Here is a 26,737-nt window from a genome sequence, read left to right on the forward strand (position 1 = left end):
ACTTTGTAAAAGTAACAAACGAAACAATTGATGGACGGAATGCTGAACAATGTAAGCATTCACCCCCAGTCACAAGGATCTGGGTTTAATACATCATTCTTTTGCTCAACACGCCACCCCAGTTTGGACCCAGCCATATGCAAATCCGTTCTGACCCTGTTCCTTATGGAAACAGTCCAGCCCGAACTGCCCAACCAGGTCCCCCCCGGACCGGAAACAAGCATCAGGGGACTGGTTTCGGGGCATCATCCCTCATCAACCAGGCTAGCTTGAATCCAGTGGTGCCATGAGCAAGGGACCCAAGTCTGGGCAAACCCTTCCCAATTAGGGAAACACATGCAAAAGAAACAATTGATGGACGGAATGCTGAACAATAGAAACATTAACCCCAAGTCACAAGGATCTGGGTTTAATCCATCATTCTTTTGCTTACCACACCACCTCAGTTTGGACCCAGCCATATGTAAATCAGTCTTGACCCTATACTTATGGGAACAGTCGAGCCCGAACCGCCAAGCCAGGTCCTCCCTGGACCGGAAGCAAGCATCCTGGGGCCTGTTTTGGAGCATCACCCCTCATCTGCCAGGCTCGCTTGAATCCAGTGGGGCAGTGAGCATGGGGCCCATGTCTGATCATTCCTTTCCCACTTAGGGCGACAAATGCAAAAGAAACAATTGATGGATGGAATGCTGGACAATGCAAACATTCACCCCCGTCACAAGGAACTGGGTTTAACCCATCATTATTTTGCTCACTACATCACCCCAGTTTGAACCCAGTAATTTGCAAATCAGTCCTGACCCTGTTCCTTATGGGAATAGTCCAGCCCGAACTGCCAAGCCAGTGGCCTTTTCAAACACACAATTTAGAAACCACCTTTACTAAATGTTGTCATTGAATTCTGAGTTCAGAGAGCCTAAACTTCAAATCTATAGCTGTTCCAAATTAAAAGTGACACTTACCAAATGTTACAAGGCAGCTCCAATGATAGCCTATGGGAGAGCTAGTGCTTGCAGTAGTGAAAGACGAAATACACAGTGTTTCACTATCAGGGCATATAAAACACACCAGTACAGGTCCTACCTTTAATCTACACTGTGCCATGCCTATGGGGTTGCCTTGGGCCTACCTTATGGGTGATGTACATGTAAACAAAGGGAAGGTTAGGGAGTGACAAGTGGGTGCACTAGGACACTGCAGTGGCAGGTCTGAGAGACACTTTAAAGGCTCATGGTGTGGGTGGCCCAATCCGTGTTGCAGGAACACTAATAGCATTTGATGTACAGGCCCTGGGCACACACACTGCTTTTTACTAGGAACTTACCAGTAAATCAAATGTGCCCATCATGGATAACCAACCAGAGTCACAGTTTACACAGGGAGCACATGCTCTTTGGCACTGAGCAAGTGCCCAGAGTAACTAAACCAGCAACAACTACTCCCAGCACACAGTCAAAAATACCGGAGTTAGAGGCAAAAAGTCAGGGGAAACCATGCCAAGGATGCCAGGTCTAACAAACATTATAAACATCATATAATAATACCATCCTACCACTGTCCCACCAAGTTCCAATTAATGAATCCACTCTTGACCTGATGTCATCGGACATGCCAGAACAAATTGGTTACATACAGAATGGAGAGTCTTGTAATGAATAGCCTACAGTGGGCAGACAGGAAAGGCCTTGAAAAGTGTCTTGAGACTTCCTCCAGAGTGTTTTGAGAGCAGCATGTGAACACATGCATCAGTGCACATTTTGCTGCGGGGGGGGGCGGGGTTTCAATGAGAAATATAGATACACAATAAATAACATGAAGCAGTTATATTTAAACAACGAGTCAAAGTCTATTTAGCACAGGTGCAGGTCAGGAAAACACAGTAGTTCACAGCATTATTGTTTCAGTTGCAAAATAGTTCATGTTAACAGGGCAATCTGAAATTCGCTTTATCAAGTATGCACTACTTAGTCTATTTTTCCATGACTTGACGTGCAACAAGCTGCATTTTACAATACATCAATACATAATGGATAAACATAAGTATGTTAAATGAACAATTACTTTGGAAATGTGTTATTTTGAGAGACTATCTCATTTTCAAAAGACTTATCTGTGGCATGAGTGAAACGTGTAGCTGTTACTGCCAAGAGGATTTGTTGAAGTAAAATCGTCCTCTGTTATTTATTCCACCTTGGCTACGGGTAAATTATGTGAGCATACCGTCATATTATGATGGCGGTTCGAGTTTAATTAGTTATTGCTGCTTGATGTGCACAGTTTAGAGGTCTTTAGAAGGTGACCAGTTACATCAATTCATGTTTTATACTTTAAGTGTGTGGTGACCACTTGCACTTTTACTCTTAATAGATATTCAAGCGCTACGTCCTCATCCTGGACAGATTGAAGTTGCCTCTCGATTCAGATCTCTTTTAGATTCTGACCACCACCCATCTGAGATTGCAGGTAATTCTCACTTTATGGAGTATTTGTATAGGTTGATGATAAATTTATGTCAATACAAATGCCATTGGATCTTGCCTTTGCAGACAGCCACCGATTCTGTGATCGCGTCCAAGATGCATACACGTTACGTTGCTGCCCTCAGGTACAGATAAACTTCACTTTCCACAAATGTCTCTGCCTTACTTCAATGTTCATACATTTATTTATCCAGTAAATAAATCGTAATGCCCATTTACAATGCTATTTATTTATGTCGCTCATATAGGGATCTATTTTACCTTTACCTCACCATGCAACATTATTGAGAGAAAAACAGTCCAGCTTACTAAAGGATGTGAACATTCCTCGCACCGTATCCCACTTGTTTAATTTGAACAGAAGAAATACATAAAACTGTGAGGTCACAAAAGTAGGAATTAGGTTAATGTTTAAGAAAATGGAATAGAACATTACCCAAGTTTGGGAAGCTAACGTTAAGGGTTATAATCGCAGAAACATTTTGGCCTCCACAACAAAGCGTCTTCAGTTTTTAATATAGACATATACAGATGTAGTAGAATGAGGGTGACCACAGTCAAGCTCATTTTGGGTAGATTACAAAGCATTATTGCCCGATCTATCACAGGACTCCCAGGCCGGAGTGAGGATCACGGGACTCCCAGGCCGGAGTGAGGATCATCCCATCCTTCTTAGGCTTGGGTTATCCTAACTCTGTCTCCCTGCCTAGAAGGACCATGCATGGTGTGGCCTGAATCTCAAAGAGAAAATGTGCTCATCAGTGCTGTTGATGATGTTTTACAAAAACAACCTCCCTCTTGGGGAGTGTGGTGTTGAAAAACAAACTGAAATGCTGTGCGGTGCCAAAAAAAGTCTCTGTATTCCTTTCTGTCTACAGTGAAGGAGCCAGTGTGGTAGATCCGCTGTTGACTTGGATCTCTATGGCATGTGGGCCTTTGCCAAGAGAGCGAAGGCCATAGCTTTTTCGTATCGGAGAGCTAAATTAGGTGCTGGGTTTCCAGTTCAGGTTTTTCTGCTACAAATCATATTATCCCGTGCATTAATCACTTGTTTCAATAGAAGAAAGCCAAAACTGCAATTCCCAGCAAAGACTAGGTTGTTAAATGAAAACCCAGTACATGAAACACTGTGCCCTATCGACAGAGGTAGAAGCCCTAACATACATGTGTTTTAGAGTGCTTGATTCCAAATCATTGTTTACATGTGTACCTTCTACAATACACCTCATTGACCGGTTACAAAAAGCAAATGTCTTGTTTTACTAGCATAATTATCATCACTGTGTAGATGTACAATCCCTTCTGATCATTGAGATACCTGCTTCCATGTACTACTGCTTTATAATCTCTAGGGGACAAATTAGTTCATGTAGTGGAACCTACTCACTGATTACTTTTGCTATTTTCCAGGTTCATGGTGTGGTTAACGACACAATAAACTTTGTAAAGAATATCATTACAACAGAAATCAACAGTGCTACAGACAATCCTGTATCCTTTTGGCATGTTCCATCAATACTTTTAAAATTGAATAATAAATTAATTGGGTACGCTCAAAACAATAATAACAAATGCACTGAAATGCTCAGTGGTGGATAGTTTTCTTGTGTATGGCTCTCCAAGAGAGCTTCTATTGTTTATTTCAGTTTCTGAATCTCATAACCCACTGCTATGACATAGTAACAGTTGGTAACAAAACTAGTTAACCACCGTTGTGGTGTCATAAAAGTCTTCAGCACAGGCTGACCGGCTTCCCTGAGAGGAATTAAGGCATGAAAGGTGTTGGGGGTAGATCAGGAATGGCAGGTAAGTCTTCTCTTTCTTTTTTTTTTTTTTAAACCTTTTGAACAGGAATACAGATGCCATGTTCTGTATGGCCCCCCCCATTTCTCTGCCACTGTGTAGCTGTTAAAAACTGGGGCAGAAGATTTGGGGGCCATACCATAACATAAAATTACAGATGGGTAAGAGTGAATTACGGGATGTTCCTCACCTTGGGGTTCTGAGTGACCTCACAGCCAACTCGAGCTTCACTCTGGTTGTCCATTTGATGTCACCCAGAACCCCTTGGTGAAAAAATCCCCGTAATTCACTATTCCCCCACCTTTAATTCTATAAGTTGGTGAGTCAGTGGGATGCATTTGTTAAAGCCTGCAGTGCTTATGAAAATTAGTGGCTGGTTACCCAGGTCCTGGACAGTTTGGGTTGCAGTGTATGGAAAATCTGGCTAATGCTGGGGCTGAAGGAGTCTTGCCTGATCAGTCTGTTAGCAGAGCTTCTAAGAACATTTAGATAAACCACTGACATTAAGTTGACATATTGCTGCCACCTAGGCCCCGAACACATGTGCATCAAACCCATAGTGATGAGAGGAGTCAATGTTCATCACGTGATATAACCCTCTGAACGAAGCTTTTATATAACATTCCATCTGGGTATATTACCTCTTGTGCTCTTTACATTAAAATTTGTCCATGGTACCTGAAGCATAAGCATTTGTTCCAATAAAGTTATGAACGATGAAATACATGTTCTATTATTTTCCCCTTAGTTTAAGTGGGTGGGCGCATTTCTTTTTAAAACATGGTAAGCAGATGCAAAACCTCAGGCGAATTCACACTCGCCTGCCATAGATTTATAAAAAGGCAGCATGCAGGTGTAATGCATTGTATTCCTTTCAGTGTGAAATGTGAAGAGTGTGTGTGTTTTACAGTACAGCCCAGCACTGCCTCGTGCTGGGCAATGTTATTACCTTAATTCTTTTTGCAGCAAGTTAATTACACTATCGGCCCCCTGCCAATGCTTGAAACCAACTTCTCCAGCAGGGGGAGCCTGCATGTGTAGAATCTGCCTGCTAGAGCTCCAGGTGGACCATGCAGGCAGATGCCTCATATAGAGACATCTGCTGGGGAAGTTGCTTTCAAGATCACTGTCGGAGGCCTAGGAAATGTTATTATGTTAATGTAATGACACATAAGGTGATTAAACTGCATGGCCACTTACAATGAGGTTTTAAGCTTTTTCCTTTCTCCTACACTTTGGCTTTGCAAGCAGAAGAAAACAAGCAATGGCATAGCCAAAAGGTCTCGCCTTTGGGACCTTATAAGTGTTTAACCTTGCATAACCGTGCAGCATATTATCCTGGGTGCTGTGCTGGGCCATCAGGGATTACTGACCTATATAATTAGTACAGGAAACAGAATTAAACCTTGGTTGGTGCAGTGGAGAATAGTGCCTTGTGTATTTTTTTGTGCTATGAGGTCAGAGCCTGTGTGAATGTAAGTTATTATTTAAAACTTGCATTAAACACAGTATAATATAGACTGCAACAAAAAGGTTTAAGATAAAATGGTGCTTCCACAATATAGATTTTAGTAATACCCAGACTGTACATAATGCAATTTTTATAATATAGCTGTCCCTTCAACCTCTAGTCAGGGATAAGCATGCACTTCATAGCTCAGTTGTTAACTCTTTTCAACAGTAACGAAAAATAATAAATATTTGTCATCACAAAGTTTCCATTGATTTCCCCAATTAAAGCCAGTACAGACTTGTCATCTTTATGCAGACATTAAAGATATAACCGTAATAAAATTAAAATGCTGATATATAACAATTGTGTACATTTGTTTTTAAAAAATACTTCAAAAATTGAAATAATATTCATAATAATAAATGACCTCTAGAAAAAATTGAAAGAATATTATCAGCTCTGACATTGAAGCAGGCTACTTTCTAAGTGGAAGTGGACATTTGGAAGAGAAAAATGCTCTCGCTCATAGTGAAGAAAACCAGTGGCAGACACCAACTGATCTATTGGCTTGTGCAGAAGGCTGTAGTGGGCAGACACATTCTCATTTTGAACAGACCAATGATTGAAGAGAGCTGACCCAAGGTCTGAGTGTATGATGCATGCATTTTTATTAGGATTTCTTTTTTTCTTTTAAAACATGAGTTTGGAGAAACAGCTAAAGCAGGCTCTAAGACAAGCCTGGTAAAAACCCACAGGCTCACAGAAAAGTAAATGTGCACTACTGTCTTTACTTATAAATAGAAGGGCAAAATATGAAACATTAAGAATTGTGTTTCAGTTTTAAACTATATTGAAGGAGTTCCTGAAATCAGAAATACCATGAAAACCTTCGATAAACAAAGCTACATAATACAATCAAAGAACGTGCACTGAATCGATGCGAGCTGCAACAGTGACTAGTATCAATGCTATACGACTTCCCTTGATCAGTTATTATCTAGCAGAAACATCTAGATTTAACGTGCTATTTAACGATTTTGCTGAGTAACATCTGAAGTACCTTCGAGACAACAGGAACATCACACTGCACAAATGATAAAGCCAGACATTTGAAAAAAAACGGCTGCATATGTACTTCTGACTTTGGATGATGGGGTCTAGGTAGGAGAGGGGAACTCTTCAACACCATTATTTCTTCAGTAGAATCAAATTCATGTTTCCTTTAAGTAATGGAGAGTTGATTAATGTGTCCACAAATGTATTGTTTCCAGCATGATAGGTGAACTGCGCACTGGGGTGCTTTACTCCCCATTATCAGTCAAAACCCCCAAAGAGAAAAATTGGGAGATACAACACTCACAGTAAAGTTAGGCAACGGGTAGATTGAGCCTACCCACTAACCCCATTTTGTATGCTGGAATGGGCATTAGAAAAATGTGAATTATACTACAATAGACCAATGGGTTAAGCGAGGCTTGTCTCTCATAGATAAATAATTGTAGTAAAATCAAATGGTTACATGCCCGTTGGGTCTGGGTCGGACGGGGAGCGAGAGGGTCGATCCCAGTGATGTTCATCGCCTGCATCAGTGCCATTCCTGGTTCCTTCCTCACGGTGCTTTGATTGTATGTTATTGTTTCCTTTCCCCATGAGTCCGTTCCCTCCCTGACGCCGCCTGTAGTCCTAAGTGCCGCTAATAAGGTTGTCGATCTGCTTGCATACACTGATTTGTGTGTTATTGTTTATGATGTATAAACTGAAAATAAAGTAAAAAAAACAACAAAAAAGCTTATGGAGAACGCCAGTACCTTTTGATTGTACTAAAATGAATTGTCTAACGCCACACCTAAAATGAAAAAACAAAGCTATCCGAGGCAACTGGCAGAAGGTCCAATCGTATCCAATCGTACCAGGACAGAGGCAGGGAGGGCTGTAAAGGCATTCGAACGCTTAGGACATAGTATTACGGTTACAAAATGTATGGCGACCACCCGTCCACCAATTATTTAGACATCTGGCCTTTTCGGACCACAGATCAGCTGAATTGCAGCATTAATTGGTTGTCGTGGCATGCATTTGAAGTTGAAGTCTTGTCCAAAGACAATCGATAAGTCAAGCAGAGCTGCTTTCACCAGCTGCTGGCATTAACATGAGAAGATACCCAATGCCCACAATCCGACACACAGAACACTCCTACTTGCAGTACGGCAACAGCAATACATTCATGTTTACAGCCTACATCATAGGCACAAAGAGCTGAAAGCCCAGCACTCGTGTTCTCCAAAATAATGGGGTGAAGCCAAGTACACCCTATCCCCAAACATCTCTGAAATCTGTAATATGACGAACTACAATGAAAAGAAAAAAACACAAATACAGAGTGCAGTCCGTAGCCTTCATAGTTAGACGCTGCATTCAAATATCAGCCACCAAATCACGAACGGAAGTTCAAATAAGTCGAAAAATGAATGTAATAACACAATTTACCACTCCAAAGGCACCAGGCAGTTTTTAAACTTTATTGGGCCGGGGGAGAAATAGGCGCCCTTGGAAAACAGCCTCTAACATTTGATCTCGGTCTTTGAATGCACAGCAAACGTAATGAGAAGAACATGATTTACAGCCCTGTTTACAGAAACTGACCTGGAGACTGAAAATATCAAGTCAAATGCTCTTGGAGCAAGGGAAAAGTAGTCCTTAAACAGATGCTACAATAGGACTAGTGGAAGGGTACAAATACTGGGTCGCTGCTTTATGGGAGTGAACAACTGATGAAAAGGAGGGACAGAGAGGAAGGATTGATCACTAGCAAACGAGGCTTTTTTAAGGACCCTGAAATAAACAACAAAAATCAGTGGGCATTGTTTTTACCCCACTAAAGTATATATAAAAGGTCTCAAAAGCTCTACTTAAAAAAGGTGGTAAATTTTGCTGCTTTGCTTTTTGAGTGGAAATTCCAGACACTCTCTTTAGTTCCGAGGTCAGACGACAAGCTGATCTAAGCATACATGCCAACCCTCCCGATTCAGGCAGGAGACTACCGATTTCAAGGCTAGTCTTTCACCTCCCGAATCCTGCATGCAGATACCTGATATGGAGTTTTGTAAAACCAGAAAAAATAAAATGTTGATGCATGTCACACAAGCTGCAATTTCCCCCTCTAAGAATTACTTCTCACATCAAAGGTTAACACTTTGTCTTAATTCTTGAGGGGAAGATTAGAGCATGTGACAGACCTCGATATTTTATTTTTGACAGTTCTACATAGTGCGAACAAAAATAGAGTATCAAACTCTTTTTTTGTTAGTGCTATGTTATTAAACTGTCAAAAATGAAATGACGATTGTCAACATGCATATCTCCTGACTATTTTCTTTAAATCTCCAACTTACCTGCTTGAAAATGTTGGCATGTATGTATAAGTGATTTCTCATACAACTGTGCTGTAACAAACTACATGAGTCTTGTAGACAGTGTAAAAAGCAGTAATAATCATAAGGCACTGATTTCCACAGCTACTTTTATTTACAGACCATAAGAAAAAAAACAATGCTGTGCCAGTTCTGCTAGGTAGGAACCAGAAGCAATAAAAGTATCAAAAAGACAGTGGTTCACAGGCTTATCTAAACATATCTAATTTCTGAACCAAGGGATGCATGATGCAGTCACAAGAAACCTTATTTAAGCAAGTAATTCAGGAATATTCAAGTAAATGTAATTGCAAAAAGCAACCATAGTAAGCACGTAAGTACGTAAAGCATACATTTTCTGGAGAAAAATTCAAATAAGCAATTCAAATCAATGAACTGAAGGGTCCATGAATGATAGGTAGCATAATCGACTCCTCGATTGAATGTACACAAATGCTCTGTCGCTACTCTTTGAATCACTTTGATTTATTTCATTAGAATTAATTTTATTTGTTAATCACAAACCATCCATGCCCTTCAAGTGTATCAGTAAGAGTGTTCTGTGCCCCTTGATTATTCTTAGTTTGGAACCATTACGGATCCTGAATGTTAGGATCTGTATCCTTTTGGTCAAGATTTTGTGATTGAAGACTGCCTATTTTCGGCTTTCCGTAGGTTACTAATTGAATTCTTCTACCTACTTCCTTGAACCTTGCTAATTACCCCGTGCTCGATCAAAAACGATTTTCTTAATGACTTCTTAGTAACCCTGAGGTAGACACTGTCAACACAGAACATAGACTCTAATGACCTCCCCTTCCCCAATGTCAAATGCCTCTTATAGCCCAGGCACTTGTGTCATTTTATGTATATGCATGTTTCACTTGTTCAAGTTTTTCTTCAATTTTTTTGGGTACCCTTCAACTCTTTTGTTTGAATTACTTATTTGCATTTTTTCATTACTGTTATTTGAATATTCCTGAACTACTTTTGTGAATACGGTTTGTGTATGAATTATGCATCCCCTTATTGGCAAAGGATGTATGTTTAAATAAATCCACAGTGAACCAATTTGATTTTGATACTTTTATTTGCATGGCAAACAACTAGCATTTATTTAACTCTGTGTAATTTAGAAAATGTCAAATACATTTTGCAGATGTTCTTAAGTGATTATGAATGTATAAGCATTTAAAAAACATTTAAACATTTTCATTTCTTTAGTTATTTTCTGTACAATTATGGGATGTTATGTGAGGTCTTTAAGTTGTTTGACTACCCATGAAGAGAAGTTGTGAGATGACTGATCTTTGAACTCCACATTGAGCATGAGTTGTGTCAAAGAATATCAGAGATAGTTACTTGGTCTGGCCAATAGGACTTTAGCTTCCTTTCCAGGGAAAGTGGCCATGTACCTAGAGGGATTGATGGGAGTGGAAGGAGTAGTGTGCATTGAGGGGTGTCCTATGGCTGGTGAGTGGACAATATAGGGGTTTATAATCTCCACATTTTCTTTCAACGTGTCTTAAGTGGTTTCCTGCACATCAGGGGTCAGTTGCTGTCCTGATGTTTGGCTGGTTAGGGATCCTGAGATATGGACTACCTGCTCTGAAAGTTTGACCTGCTGCAAGAGTCAGAATGTGTTTTGGGATGGAGCATGCAGCAATTCACTTGTTGAGATGTTTGTATTTTAGCGGGAACCATGCACCTACTAAATAGACATCTGTTAGTGCCGTGGGCTCAATGTATGATTTAGAGACACTTAAACTTCACACGGATGTCGAAAGGGAGGCAACAAAGTGGCTGGAGCATTGTAGTTAGAATCCAGCTTCTCAGGTGTGTCAACAATTGTTCAACCTAGAAACAATAAGTACCCTAGTGCAAACATGGGAGAAAAGGGTTAAAGATATCTGGATAACGAGGTTAAAGAGACTGGGAAGGAGAAGTTTCTGTTTTTGACACTCCAGTTTGAGACTTGGTACTGTAGACCTGTTTCTTTGTACGGCCTTTCTCTCAAGTCTCCAAAATATTTAGCATCACTGTTAGCGTATGCAGAGACTGCTAATTTTAGGAGCATGGATTCTGAAATCCACTACTGGGAGATATCCTGTATTGCTCAGAAGACATCAATTTTGGTGCTCTAAACTCAGCATCTTTCCTGGGTTCTAAATCAACATATACCCTTATCTTCTTCCCAAACAACAAGGGATCGGATCATATTGGACACCAGATCAAATGCATTTTGAACTACATTGTATTTTTCATGACAGGGACTGGTGAAAATAGACTTTTGTGGAAACCCTACTAAGTTATATGAAATTGATCAGATTGTATTACACTATATATTACTTAAAGTTCTATCGAAAGGGCAACAACTGAGGCCTTCCATTCTCTAACCATTCTAAAAACTAAGCATATTAGCTCTCTTGCGTGTAACTCATTCTTCCTGCATAAACACGTTTTTTAAACAAATAAACCTTGTTCCAAAAAGCAGCTTTGAAAGTAAGTGGGGCGACGTTACACCCCACATCGGACGCACAGCCATCATTCATGCATAAAGATGCAACGTTTGTTCCAATTTCAACCAGAAACGTTTTCATTTTCATTTCTTCATTATTTATTAGTTTGATAATCATCTTTTGAAACCAGTCACTCAATGGACACATATGTTTCCACAATGCATTGGGTATTGAAAACAAGTTAATGAGGAATATATATGCAACACGCCATGCTGCGGAGCAAAGCCAGTACCGGCATGTCTTCAGCATTCAGGATTGTGGAAACATATGTGTCCATTGAGTGACTGGTTTCAAAAGATGATTATCAAACTAATAAATAATGAAGAAATGAAAATGAAAACGTTTCTGGTTGAAATTGGAACAAACGTTGCATCTTTATGCATGAATGATGGCTGTGCGTCCGATGTGGGGTGTAACGTCGCCCCACTTACTTTCAAAGATTACTGTGCATACGTGTACTGGGCAGTCCACGAATCCGGGCAAGCACGCCTACAAAATACAAACAAACAAATTACCAACCCAAGAATTGATACAACCGGTGTGCACTCTGTCACCTCTTTTTGAAACCAAAAAGGAGCTTAACAGACGTGGACAAACTGATTAGTAACTCAAATTTAGTCCTTTGTTAAATATTTGAAAAGTAGACAGATATATATTTAAACAATTCTTCATAAACTCCGCAAAAAAATAGGGTGAAAAATGTTCGTTTCATTTTGCTCAGGTTGCAAATCTCTAGGTTGAACAAGTCTTTATTACGCAATTCCCCAATATATAAGCAACAAAAGCGTTCTACAAAAAAGGTACACAGTGAACCTGCTGCATATTTTTCACAGGAGCAAAATATTACGGCTTAGTCCTACCATATTCAACATTAAAACACTGGGTAAAACATCACCATCCACCAATAAGCATATGAAACCCCCTAAATACCTGATTAATATATTCCTAGGACAATTTGAACCTCCAGTTACTCTTGGAATTCTAGAAATGTGAGTGGCCTCCTTTTGCTAATATTAAATCTGAGCAAAATATTATTTCTTATCCCTAGCCTGGGAACTCCTTCACATATACAATTCTGACTTCAACATCTTACTACATCCCTTTAAATCCATTTTGCATGCGATTGTTTACTTTTTTAACAGGAGCCCAAAAATGTGATGTGGAACATACCGCTGACCAACCTGCTAAGGTCATCGAATAGAACTAGAATCTATTTCGACATCTGCAGCATCACCTAGACAATCCCTTAATTGCAGTCCCCATAGTAAAAATACGAATCTCTGAAATTAAGCATTCACAGGCCGAGTCCCCAAATTCCAGAAGCACAAACGTACTCTGGATCCAGCAGAAGGTAGGCACTTTTCCATATCTCATGCCCTCCACGATGACTAAATAAAATTCGAATATAACGCCTATTGTTCGAAAAGGGGAAAGGAATAAGGGAGAGAAACAGACACTAGACAGCAAAACACTGGCTGGTCACTTTTGCTGGGCACTGATGTTTGCAGGGTGAAGTGGATATATAAAAGCAATAAAGCCATATTTAATAACCTGCCATTACAAATCTGAATCTAACTGTAATAGTGAATGGAAAAACCACATCTCTTTCTCTGTGTAACCACTCTGTGTTCTGATGTGAAACATACTACTCCTGAAACTTAAACATAAAAGAGACGACTACCTTAGATATACACTCATCAACACTTCTCCATATTAGTAAGATAACTACCGTCAAACTTCTGGGCTCCACTATGTGGAAGATGAGCTTTGTTCCTACTTTTTTTTTTACTTCCTTTTTTTTTTGTCCTCATAACACCATTGTATGCAAATTGCAGCCTGCCATGCACCCTGTACCTCCCGAGGCTATTTGCGATATCTCAATAGTCCTGCGCACCAGCCCGTCCAGTAACCTGGTTGCTAGTTCCACGCAGGTGTAATCATAGGACTGATAAGATTAAGTTCTTATTGTGCCATTCCAATTCGAAAAATCCCCCCAGATCTTAGAATGTGTACTAGTCTCTAATCCTATGTCCTTTTTACAAGTGATTTTAACTGCCTGAAACCAGTCGAGCCCTTGGGGTGGTATGGCATCTATCCACTTTTTGCAAATTTCCCTCCTGGCGAGAAGAATCAGGTAAAAGAGTAGGGCCTGCTTATTTATCGATAAGGGCAAGATCGATTTATCCTCCACTCCTAGCATAATCAACGTTAGATTTATTTTTATATTGGTGCAGAGAATTTCATGTATTGCCTTTTCCACTGTAGACCAATAGTCCAGTAGCAAGGGGCATTCGAAAAGCATATGTCTGTCATCTGCTCTCAACAAACCAATTTTGCCAATTTACATGGTGTCCAATTTAGCCTATTAGCTGTGAAAAAGTGATTCCTTTTTAAATTTGCTGGCTTGACCACTTTATACAACAGCTTAAAGGAGAGTTGCCACAATCTATGTGGCTCCGTCATCTGAATAACACCATCCCAGATCTCATACGGTGCTTTAACTTTCTTCTTCTCAAAAGACACCAGAGTCAAATACCAGTCGCTTACTTACTTCTTTTCGGGGCCTTGTTCTGTAGCTTCTTTTCAAACTCCCAAGATCCTCCGGTCTCTTCCCTGTTTGCCTCCCCCCCCAGGATAGTAACAGCAGATATTTAAACCTTGAGAGGGACCCCCTCTATCTTCTCCACCAAGACTTTTTATGACATCACCTCTTTCATCATCATAAGATCCCCCCCCATAGATCTATTCCCGCCCTCCTAAGTGGGATACTTAATTGGTCTTGCAAACATTCAGGCGTGCCTGGTGAGTTCCATATTTGTGCCCCCCACTAATAGTATCCCATTCCCAATATGTTCCTTATTCCAACCCACAAGATGAGTGCTGCCCTTAGCATCTTCAGTCTGACTTTTTTGGAGAATGTTTTTGCCCTGAATTTATATAGAAACCCTTTCACACCCCACTCCTTAACCATCTCCTCTAACAACCCGCCCCACACCATGGGCCCCGGTGTACCTAAAAGTGCTCTACTGTTCTTAAACTGAAATGCCATACAGTATAGTCTTAGGTCTGGAAGTGCCAGCCCGCCTTCTGCCAGCTTACGCCGCAATTTCTTCCAGGACATACGTGCTCCCCTAGCCGCCCAAACAAAAATACCCAATTTGCCCTGTATTTTATCAATCCGACCTCTTGTGAAAGTAAGGGGTACACAATTAAAAAGAAATGTCAATTTAGGAAGTAACACCATTTTAATTAGATTTACTCTTCCATATAATGTCAATGGGAGGTTCTTCAATCTAGTTAGTGATTTCTCAATATCCTTTGCTACCCTCTCTAGATTAAGCTGGGGGATTTCCTGTAATGAATTAATACAACTTATTCCAAGATACCTGATCTCTCTCTGGATACTTCCCCTCCAATCTGGGATATTCCAACACATAATCTCGGTTTTCTCCTTATTCACTGAATAGCCTGAAAAAGCTCCGTATTCTTCCGCTAATAGTTCTACCCTTGGAATTGTAACAGCCGGTTCTGCTGTATGAATTATGAGGTTGTCCGCATATAGGGCAATTTTCTTTTCAAATGCTCCTGTACGGAAAGCTATGACCTGTTCATCCTGACGAAGCATCTGGGCGAACAATAAAGGGGAGATGGGGCAACCCTATCTCGTCCCTCTAAGGTTAAAAAAACTCCTAGTTAGAGCACCATTAAGAAGAATCCTAGCCGTAGAGCGATAATATAGGGCTTTTAATGCGGTTATAAAATAAGGCCCAAACCCCATGATCTCCAATACTGCCCATAAATACTCCCAGCAAACACTTAAGAAATCTCACATCTTCAACATTCATTACCCAGATTGTTTGCCTTAATGCAACTCCCAGTGGGATGATTAAGTCTTTGGTTGCTTCTCCTTTTCTGGTGGTTCTATTTCACCTGTGTTGACAGTGACGTATCACCATCCTCCTGGCTAGGTTTGACCTGCAAAAAGTAAGAGTGATGGGTGTTGTCTGAATGGAATTCTGCAAGGCCATTACCTCAATTTTACATGGATGTTTTGCATGAGTGGAGAAAAGGTTACTGTGAATGGAGCAATCTGTGTAAAAAGGGACAGCGGCCTCTAGCCACTTGTAAGTAGTGCAGGAGGAGGAGCAGCGGTTGGTTTCAAAGACCATAATATTCACCCTATCTATCTTTTGCCATTGCAGGAGAGCTGAAGTAGAGGGAATCCTACTTTAGAGATGGCACAAAGTTGTTTAACAACATTGGTAGTCTCCCTGGATTTGGAGAAAAATGTGGAGAGATTAAAGAAAACGTGAAGAGTGGTATGTGCAGTGTTTGCTAAGATTTAATGCAAGTCTTGAAATTGTTGGGGTTATCATAGCCATTTACTTCAAAGTTTCTAAACCGCATGAAAAGACCATGCAGGAGTCAAGGGAATGTTAGGGTAGACATAGAAAGTGGTAAATCAGCAGCGAAAAAGGAAGGTGCTTTGGATACAAATATGTTCAATAAAGCCCAGGAAATATTTCTAAAAATGGTGCATGGTCTGCAACAGATCTCCTGAAGGGAGAAGCAAGTACTACTGTGTGGGCTGAGAGTACGGAAAACGAGGAAGGTGCTGCAGTCCTATGCCAGAGTCTTTGATTATCAGATGATGGATGAAAGTAAACCTTCTGAAAATACATCAAACAGAAGTTATGTTGACTGATTATTAATCACCCTTCTTGGATAGCACTTGATGGTCATTAGTAATGGGATCTTGCATCACACCGGTTGTATGTCAGAATATCAACTCACCACTACATTGTCAGTGTAAGAATATATAGGTGTGGACTTCACATCTACAATTTGATGATACACTTGACATATATATCCCCAAACCAGTCCCACTTCTCCAAGAACAGAGGGGGCCGACACTTGCTCGGTGAGAGAAAAGAAGCTTTAATGTGCCAGTTCCATCAGCGCACAGCATGAACAATTACAGCAGTGAAACACTGGGCAGACGCGTTTCAGGCATTCGCCTTTCTTCAGTGCATGTTTCACTTCCGCGTTGTCATCTCTCCTGGGGGCCAGATTAAATACATGGCAGTCCACTCCGATAGGAGTTTGATGTTACACCCATTCTCCCTGGTTGCAGAAGGCGCAGGTCCCATTGCTGTCCACTCCAGGTTTTGCCGAGAGCCGCTGCGGGACCTACATACAGTGATTAGGTTCCTGCACATCAAGTGGTGTCCCAACAGAGCTGGCCACGGACACAAAACTCGCAGGACAGTCTACTCAGGAGTCATTGATGGTAAGCTTCTTTTACAAACACCTTCCCACAGTCAATGCTGGTACCTCTCTCCCCAACGGCAATGACCATAACAGTGGATGTTTTATCTCGCTGGGGGGGGGCGTTGCGCTGTATTTTCAATACTTCACCACACTTTTACAAGCAGGCGCGAATATGTGTGTTGATGCATATATATAGCAAGTTAAGCAAAAATGGTGTTAAGAATAGTAAATCTGTACACATTATCTACTGGCGGTCGCCAGTAGATAGTTATAGTTAGGACTGTGTTTCCATAGGAAATATGAAAATTCTATTTTGAATAACTTTGGCGCCGGTTGACGAATCCTCGCAGATTTTTCAAAATAGGTGGGGCGCTCTGCTCCGCTCCTACCCTGAAAGTCTCGGGGTGATTAGTCAAGCGGGGGCCGAGAAAAAAGGGGGGTCCCAAAACGCGTTTTCCCCATGCATTTTTCCATAGGGTCCTTTAGTCCAAGGTACAGCCCGAACGGCTGAACATAATTATTTGAAATTTGGCAAAGAGAAAGTCCTCAGGTCAGGGATGTGCCTTTTTAATATCTGGAGTCAATCTGTTCAGTAGTTCCTGAGAAAATTTCAGTTAAAAGTACATAGGCGCTCACCGTGCGCGTACGGTAAGCATACCGTACGCGCACGCTGCCGTGCGTGAGCGTAATTCTGATTGGTGGTTACATGACAGTAAACATTCCAGTCGGTCGAAATCAGGAAGTGTCGGCCGCCATTTTGTGTGTCTCACACTAAAAAACAAAGGTGGAGAATGTGAAAAGGGGGCAAGGTAGAGAGATGCAGACCCCCTAGCCTTTGTCAGGGGGTCCAAAAAGGACCCAGAAGTGTGAAAAATACATTTTTTTTTTTTTTTTTTTTAAATCGCGCCGTACGCGTACGACGGTAAAAAAAAATAAAAAAAATAGAATTAAAAATCAAAATTAGGGGCCTCATGTAGGAAGCCAAATACCGGTCGGTAACGGCCGATTTTCGGTAATTATACCGTTACCGACCGGTATTTTGGCCATTGGTATGTAGGGGGACAAACTTTGCTTTCGGAATTTACCGAATCGGTAAAATTACCGATTCGGTAATAATACAGAATCGGTAATGTTACCGAATCGGTAACTTTTCCGAATCGGTAATTTTACCGATTCGGTAAATTCCGAAAGCAAAATCGAGATGTAGGGGGAGTGTGTGTGTGTGTTTAAGAGTCGGTATTTACCACCAACTTATAGTTGGTGGTAAATAATGAATGTATGTGTAAATGCATTTTTACGCGCGTAGCAGTGTGCAATGTGGCATACATACATGCCCTTAGGGCATGTATGTGTGCCACATGTGCACACATGGCCGAATCAGGGGTGCAACAGGGTGTCAATGTGACACCCTGCCACCCTTGTATGTGTTCCCCCCATTACCGAATCGGTATTTACCGATTCGGTAATGAGGCATACCTTCCCATCAATGGGAAGGTATGCCTCATTACCGAATCGGTAAATACCGATTCGGTAATTACCGACTAGTAACGATTCGGTAAAAAATACCGACTCATTACCTACATACCAGTTACCACTTCTAAAATACCGATTCGGTATCGTTCGGTATTTTAGAAGTGGTAACTGGTATGCTACCTACATGAGGCCCTAAATGTTTAGATGTTGGTTGGCTCTAAAAAGAGCTGTTGTGTTCATTGAGTGTTTTTTTGTACCTACAAGTAAGTACCGATGCAGAGTCTGAAGTTCAAGAGGAAGACTCTGTTCCCTTCATCATTGAAATGTACACCGTCTCCTCTATAAATGTCTTGCATGTTTTAACGCAAGTTGTTGTGGTATATAGAACCCATACCATAGTCTCTGAGGAAAGCAGAAATAGACTTATTGACGTGCTTTCTTGCTTTGTCAATCTGCGGACAAAATTGGTTGGACCAGTTCCACTTTTGCCTTTGGCATATATTAGAATATACAAAGGCAGTTTGTGGAAAAAGTGACATCAATTGCACAAAGGTGTCCTTAATGAGCATTTCCAGACCTACCGCAGTTAAAGTGCCTAGGTCATTTCCACCACAGTGCACAATAATAAGGTTAGGCTGTGGGAGATGTAGAAAGGTTTTCACCAAAGGCATTAATTGGTGCCCCTCTCTGACCAATCCATCTAATGTCTACATTTGGCAAAGCAAGGTCTTTCACAATACCTCTTTTTTCTGCAAACTTTTCACTCCAGAAGACATAGCTGTGACCTACAATCCACACTGTGAACATCTTTCAAGGAGATCTGGATGCACTCAGAAGGTGTCTTTCAGTAGAATGGCAATATGAAAAGAAAGATAGTTGTAAAATGGAGGCTAACATACTTTTTTTTTTCTTCAAAGAACTGATTGGCTGATTCAAACCATTTTACAGTTAAAACTACGCTGTATATTTAGATTTTTACAAGCATGTTTTGTATTGGCTCAGAAAAATGTGTACCCACAGAACGTTACTTTGGATTTGCTGTTAGGTTTGAAAAGTCAAGCACTCTTGCTCTAAGGATTAGAAACATTGTGTGCTGAACTTATGACCTCTCTGCTCACAGCAGTGTTCCATGACCTGTTGCTATGGTAGCAGGCAGAAGTCCTGTTGGGGGAAGGGATCATTTGGAAAGGGTTGAAATTTGCAACCAATAGAAATGTGTGTTTCCATTTGAAAAAAAATGTGGGAAGCACTGTGATTTGGAGTTAACATGTATATGTGTGGAAAAAGAGAGGGAAACCTTGCCATTAACTGGTTCTGGTGAGAGGAGAGAGGTGTACAGCTCAGAGATTCTGGCTCTGATAATCTGCTGTTTGAGTGCCACATTTCTATCTGAACTAACTACTTTTAAAGGTGAGTTATGAATTTGAGAGGGAATGTATGTGGTACATTTTGATATAAATAATAGAAATGTGATTCTTCTTTTAAAGTTTTTTTTCACAATTTGTGTTTTGGGAGATATTTAACTGTCTTGAAAGTAAGATATTATTGAGTATGTCTTCACCATAAGTTAAGGTGTACTGGTATCACCCAGGAATAATGTTTTCTGCCTAGAATCACACCATGAGTCTGTGTGAACACAGGAATTGTTATCAGAGATTTAATTTGTGTTGCTCTTGCTCTGTTAGCCTTGCACTCGCAGGAAAGGGGCAGTTTGTTTTCTTGAACTGTGATGGTTAGCATTCAGCAGAAATCACTTTCTCACAAATGAGAGGCAAATTCAAACACATTTGAAAATAGCATGGTACATATTCCTACCACTTTAAAGTTGTGTTTTACATTTTATGTTAAGGAAGATATTTAAGTGCCTTGAACATGTCAGATATTATGGAGTATGTCTTCACCATAAGTTAAGGTGTACTGGTATCACCCAGGAATACTGTTTTCTGCCTACAATCACACTATGAGTCTGTGTGCACAAAGGAATTGTTGTCAGAGAATTAATTTGTGTTGGTCTGGTTCTGTAAGAATGGCATTCGTAGGAAAGGCGCAGCTTGTTTTTTAGAACTGTGATGGTTTGTATTCAGTATAAAAAAGCTGTTTGGGCATGTGCTATTTTCTGTTTCTGAAAAATATAATGAAAATGTGTCAGACTGTTAGAGTAATTATCACTTGCTCTACCACAGTAGTAAGTGTGCTTTCAAAGTGCAAATCAAATTTCATTTTCTGCCTAGAATCACACCATGAGTCTGTGCGCACACAGGAATTGTTCTCAGAGATTCAATTCGTGTTACTATGGTTCTTTCAGAATTGCATTTGTAGGAAAGGGGAAGCTTGTTTTATTGAACTGTGATGGCTACCATTGAGCCCAAATTAATATGTCACAAATGAGAGGGCAATGCAAACACATTTGACATCAACATGGTAGATTTTTCTTCCACTCCTGCAATGGGTCATGTTGTTTGTACATGTTCAAAAGTCCAATTAACCCTTACCACCATGTAGTGTTACATACATGTCTCCAATGTTTATGCAGTTGCGCAAGGATCAATGCAGATCTCTCTTGCACTTGACAGTCTCCAGAAGCACACTCTTGGCAGAGAGCAAGCTGTTTCTCATGTACAGCCAAGCTTACTATTCAGCGCTGTGTGGTGTTTCAGATAGCAGTGAGTAACGCTAATACATTGAACATCACCAAGGCTCATTTCCTTTGCTAGAGTGTAGTACATCATTCAGGTTGCACATGTTCATGGTCTCAAAAAGCAGTTTGGGCATGTGCTCTTTTCTGTTTCTGAAAAAAATAATGAAAATGTGTCAGACTGTTAGAGTAATTATCACTTGCTCTACCACAGTAGTAAGTGTGCTTTCAAATTGCAAATTAAATTTTGTTTTCTGCCTAGAATCACACCATGAGTCTGTGCGCACACAGGAATTGTTGTCAGAGATTTAATTCGTGGTACTCTGGTTCTTTTAGAATTACATTCGTAGGAAAGGGGAAGCTTTAATTCTTGTTGGTTTTATTGTGTTTTTCACTTGTAGGAAAGGGGTAGATAGTATTATAAGATTTGAAAAGCACAAAAAAAAATATAGTAATGCATTTAAATTACATAAAGGTATTTTTTTTTAGTTTCTTTCAGATATTGCTGACCAACAGTGAAATAAATTAAAGATGCCTATAAAATCAAGGAAGAGACAAGAACAGAAAAAATATTTATATTTGAAGACAACTGGAGGACCCAAATTAGTTGAAGATCCTCATGTTGGAAAAAAGAAAAAGTCTTCTGGTAAGCAAACTAAGGATTTTTTTAAAAATATCTTCAAAAAAAGAACAAATTTGAAAAATGTCCCCACTGCAAATAGAGTTTCAAGTAGAAAACAACAGGACAAAAGTGAGAAATTACAAAATGCTAATGTACAATTAGAAGCAATAAAGATTGACTTAAAAAGAAAAACGGCTGGCGGAGTGGCTGCGGTGGGAGCCTTCCATCCGTGGTCTCCGTTGGACCCCCGAGTATGAGGATCGCGTATCCCTATACGCTGATGACATCCTTCTGTACCTAGCCTCCCCACGCAAATCACTTATAGTCCTAGTTGATGTTTTGCACTCGTTCGGTCGTAACTCCGGTCTCGTCATCAATTGGGCTAAATCATGTGTGTATGTTCTCTCTGGGGAGGCTCCTATTCTCCCGCGGGGCTGTCCGATCCAGATCGCCCCGCTGGGATTTCGGTACCTGGGTGTCTTCATTACTCTGGACCCGGAGGCCCGGTATGAACGTAATCTGCTTCCCCCCCTCCAGCGTTTGCGGGTAGATGTCGCACGCTGGCGGCGCCTGCCGCTTTCGCCGCTCGGCCGGGCGGCACTGTTCAAAATGATGTCTCTGCCGCGTTTTCTGTACGCTCTGCAGAACACTATGGACTTGTTCCCGGCGCGCTACTTCCGTGAGGTGGAGAGTCTGCAGCGCCGCCTGTTCTGGGACGGGAGGCCGCGTATTGCTCTGGCTAAGCTGACGCTCCCATGGTTTGATGGGGGGATTGCCCTCCCGGATATTAAACGGTACTATTGGGCCTCCCAGCTCGCTGCCATTAACCATGGCCTCTACGGGCCCGCCCTAAACCCGGCATTCGAAATGGACAAGATGCTCCTGCCAGGTGGCGATTACAATCGAGCGCTCTACTCTAGCGCGCCCGACGCTCGTCTGACGGGCCCCACGCGTGTCATGGTGCAAGTCTGGCACGCGGCCAATGCAGCTATGGGGTGGAAGGACCATTTGACCCGGGCGTCACCGCTATACGCGTCTGAGCGGTTGGGTTCCCTGTGGACCTCTAAGGGCTTCGAGAAGTGGGACATAATAGGTATCAGTAAAGTGGGGGATCTTTGGACGAGGGGAGGATTTAAAACGTTCGATATGCTGCAGACGGAATTCCAGTTGCAGGGCAGTGAATACTTCCGGTATTTGCAGGTCCGTCATGCGCTGGGCTCCGTCTTCACGGACGTTGCCTCCATCCCGGAATATTCCCCCCTGGAGGATAGAGTGCTGGATGGGCACGTCCCGGACAGCACGATCTCACTTATATACAAAAAGCTGATAAACGACCGCTCGGGCCTGTTGACTGCCCTTCGTGCGGCTTGGGTTGCCGACGGGCTGGAGTTGGACGACGAGGACTGGACCTCCGCGGTGGCCTCCCCGAAGGAGGTGGCCATACCGGCTCGCATTCGCTTCGTCCAGCTCAAGATACTCCACCGGGTCTACATGACGGGGCCAAAGCTTCTGCGTATGGGCTATGCCGGAGATGGGTTATGTAAGCGTGGGTGTGGTGCTTTGGGGACCTTTATGCATATTTTGTGGGAGTGCCCGGAGGTAGAGGGGTTCTGGCGTGGTGTACATGAGGTGCTGCGTCTGGTTACGCACGTGGCGCTGTTGCCTGAAGCGAGGAGATGCCTGTTGAATGTGTGGGAACCGACTGATTACTCAGCGCCGCAGACGTGGTGGGTGACTCTGGGATATATGGTAGCCAAGCGTGATATTGCTCAACTGTGGGGATCCCAGAGGCCCCCGACGGTCTCGGCCTGGAAAGAACACATGGACTGGTGCATGTTCACGAAAAAGTGGTGTATGTGGCGAGGGGTAAGCCTGGGACATGGGTGAAAGTATGGGGCCCCTGGAACGACTACCGAGGGGGTATCTGCGCGCCGCCGCTGCTGCCTGATCCCTCGCCAGCCCCATCCCCTTAGCCGACTCATTCCCCCGCTGCCGGGCATTGGGTTCCCCCCAGTCCTCGCTTTGCTCTCTTCCCCCTCTTCACACTTCTGTGTATAGTTGGGATCCCCCCTCTTGGGGAGCACGTGCTGCTATTTTTGATTGTGGGTTGCCTTGTGGGTGTGGTTTTAATTTTTGTTGTTCTTAATTTAAAATGAAACCGCATAACGGGGCCTGGATGATGTGGTTTTTGAGAAAAACGGCATTTAAAGACATTCGTAGAAAAATGTTTCAGAGAAGAGTGATGTCCAATTTACTAAAGGATGTGAAAACATATAAGAAGAAAGCGAAATTTTATAAGCGAAAAAAGATATTGAATCAATTGTGGCTAAGGCTTTAGATTTAAAAAGAAAACTATTCATTTTAATTTTGAACAGGATCCGTACATTAGATAAAATGGTCAATGTAATGAAGTCACAAAGCAAAACGAAAAGAGTAGTGAAAAGAAATAACTTTTGTAAAGTGTTTTTAGGAGAATGGATGCATAGTTCAAGTACTGAACCATTTTTTAATGAAGAGAGTTATCTTCAAAGTAATAGTTTGCTGCATGCAGTTGACACCAGAGGTCGTGCTTATGAAGTGAAAGATGGTTGTATAATGGAAAAGGAGAAAATGGTTCCACGAAATGAGGAAGAAGTGATAGCTGATGAGGTTATGGGGAGACGTCCTAAAGCCCCAGTGTACACTTGGAATTGTAGTAGTATTTGTACTGTACAACAGGAGTCTATTGATAAATTACTTGAGTTTCTAAGAGAATATAGTAAAAAAAAGTGTTAAACAGAGGATTAAGGTGCTTCAAAGACTAGATCCATGTAGAGTGAGAGAGAGTACTGGTTTGCAAGGACATTCTCTGGCTTGTCTTTCTAGGAAAGTTTGCCAAAGTGTTTTTCACCATTTTAGGATGCTGGCAGTTCATCATACTGAAATGAGAAAGTTTGTGAGAAGATTGTATTTTGCTAAAAGTCCAGCACTAAAGTTAAATGAGTTGAATAGGGCTCTGTTCCGTGGATCTGTATCAGATGTAGAGAAGGTTACTGATGAAATTCAGTTTTGTTACTTTGGTCCGGAACAAGAAAGTGCAGATAATGACACAGTAATTGAAGAAAATGTGGAAGAGAATGTAGAACCCACTGTTAGTAAAAATTTTGAAGATCAAATGACAAAATTTACTATCATCTCTAATGAAAGACCAAATATTACTTGTATTTGTTGCCGGAGAAGCCATTATAAAAATCAAACAAGGTATGTTGATCTCTATAAAAAAAGTGAAAAAGAAAATAATACTAAGTGGTTGGATTTTGCTACATATTTATTTCTGGAAAATTGTTTTGATTTGGGTGAATATCACCGTATTTGTAAATACTGTTATGACAAGTTAGAAGAAAATAAAATGCCAGCAAGAACTGTACATAATAATTTAGAATTGGTTGAAATTCCTGCAGAACTTAGTGATTTAAATACGTATGAGTCTATACTCATTCAATGTGTCCATCCTTTTCAGACTATAGTTCGTATGGAGCCCCAAAACAGGCAAATTACCTCCTTCGGATTTACAAAGAGGTTTAAAAGGAAGAGTTGTCTATTTGCCATTGGATTTGAAAAAAAATATGGAAACTATTGATGCAGATAGATTGGAAACTGAACCATTAGTTATTTTGGTTAATGGAGTACCAACAAAGAATAAGAAAATTTGGCAGGAGCTGGTAGATGTACGAAAAGTACAAAGAGCAAATTTATATTTGAAAAGAAATAATAAATGGTATGAAACAATTTATATGGATGAAGATGAAGAAGTTTTACTACCAGACTCTGGACTACCAGCTGGGCAAATTGAAAAAGCGGATAAGTCAAAAGAAGAAGAAATTTATGAACATTTCAGCATACATCCTCTTCATTCAAAAGAAGTTATGGCAAACACTATTAATCTGTTTCAGATGAAAAAAGCACAAGGAACCCCCGTGAGTGTATGGGAGGAGAGCTTGGAAGCTCGTTGTTTTCCTCAGCTGTTTCCTACAGGAAAAGGTGGACGATATGATGAACGTCCAGTACAGATTCCTGCTTCTGAGTATCGGACTACAAGATTATATGCAGAAGATCCCAGATTTCGTCAAAGTATTCCTTATTTGTTCCATCTTTTATTTGAAAGTGACTTGTCAGCACTATCTTATGCAGTAAATCACATTTTGAAAACTGGAGTACATCTACGTAATGTGTCTGCAAAGGATTTTATGAACAAAGTGCAACAGCGAGATGATCATTTGGAATCTCAATTGATTAATCTAATGGCTTGTCCGTGTGGGACAAATGAATATTGGTACCAACGCCATGGAGAATTGAAGTGTATGTTACGGAATTTAGGAACTCCTACATGGTTTCTCACCCTAAGCTGTGCTGAGTACGCTTGGGATGATCTTCTGGATTTTCTTCGAGAGGCAAATTCAAATATTGAAAACATCCAATACAAGACAGCAGGAGAATTGTGCTCATTGGATTCGGTTAATGTTTGCAGATATTTCAATCATAGATTTGAGGCTATGATGTCCTTCATCTGCAATAAAAAAAATCCACCTCTTGGAGAAGTTGTGGATTTCTTTTGGAGAAAAGAGTACCAAGCAAGAGGTGCTCCTCATATTCATATGCTGTTGTGGATCAAGGATGCCCCAAAATTTGGAACAGATTCTGATGATGCAGTTTTAAGTTTCATCGAAGGATATGCAACATGTGCGATCCCTAAAAGCACAGAAGAGAAAAACTTAAAAGAGCAAGTTTTACGTTTCCAAAGTCATCGGTGTGGAAAATACTGTCGACGAAAGTACAAGAGTAAAGAAAAATTCTACACAATGAATATTTGGCAGAGAATGACCCGGAAAGTACAGATATTTCGAAATCAAACATGTTGGACACATATTACCCAAAAAGAAGTCGTCATCATGAGAACATGTGTCTCTATGAAGTGCTGCAGAACTACATTTTTACACGGAAAGCCACAGAAGACATCAACAATGGAAAATATAAAGTCATTGGTGAGGAAGGATGTTTGGTGAAGCAAACAAAAGGAAGTTTGATTAATCAC

The 26,737-nt window shown here is 41.1% G+C and overlaps 1 protein-coding gene and 1 long non-coding RNA gene across 2 annotated transcripts in view; one reads left to right on the forward strand and one right to left on the reverse strand.

Annotated features, from left to right (window-relative positions):
* HAL (histidine ammonia-lyase) overlaps positions 1-26,737 on the forward strand; it is a 269,994-nt gene that overhangs the window by 213,856 nt on the left and 29,401 nt on the right. Inside the window, exons 13-15 of the mRNA XM_085653369.1 lie at positions 2,368-2,463; positions 2,547-2,605; positions 3,891-3,971. Of these exons, the coding sequence (XP_085509495.1) occupies positions 2,368-2,463; positions 2,547-2,605; positions 3,891-3,971 (236 nt within the window). The remainder of the gene's footprint in view (positions 1-2,367; positions 2,464-2,546; positions 2,606-3,890; positions 3,972-26,737) is intronic.
* LOC146855539 (uncharacterized) overlaps positions 19,905-26,737 on the reverse strand; it is a 52,693-nt gene continuing 45,860 nt past the window's right edge. Inside the window, exon 3 of the long non-coding RNA XR_014981342.1 lies at positions 19,905-21,197. This is a non-coding gene — a long non-coding RNA (uncharacterized LOC146855539). The remainder of the gene's footprint in view (positions 21,198-26,737) is intronic.

Source organism: Triturus cristatus, chromosome 4_1 (genome assembly GCF_964204655.1).
Source record: "Triturus cristatus chromosome 4_1, aTriCri1.1, whole genome shotgun sequence".
Lineage (NCBI taxonomy): Eukaryota > Metazoa > Chordata > Amphibia > Caudata > Salamandridae > Triturus > Triturus cristatus.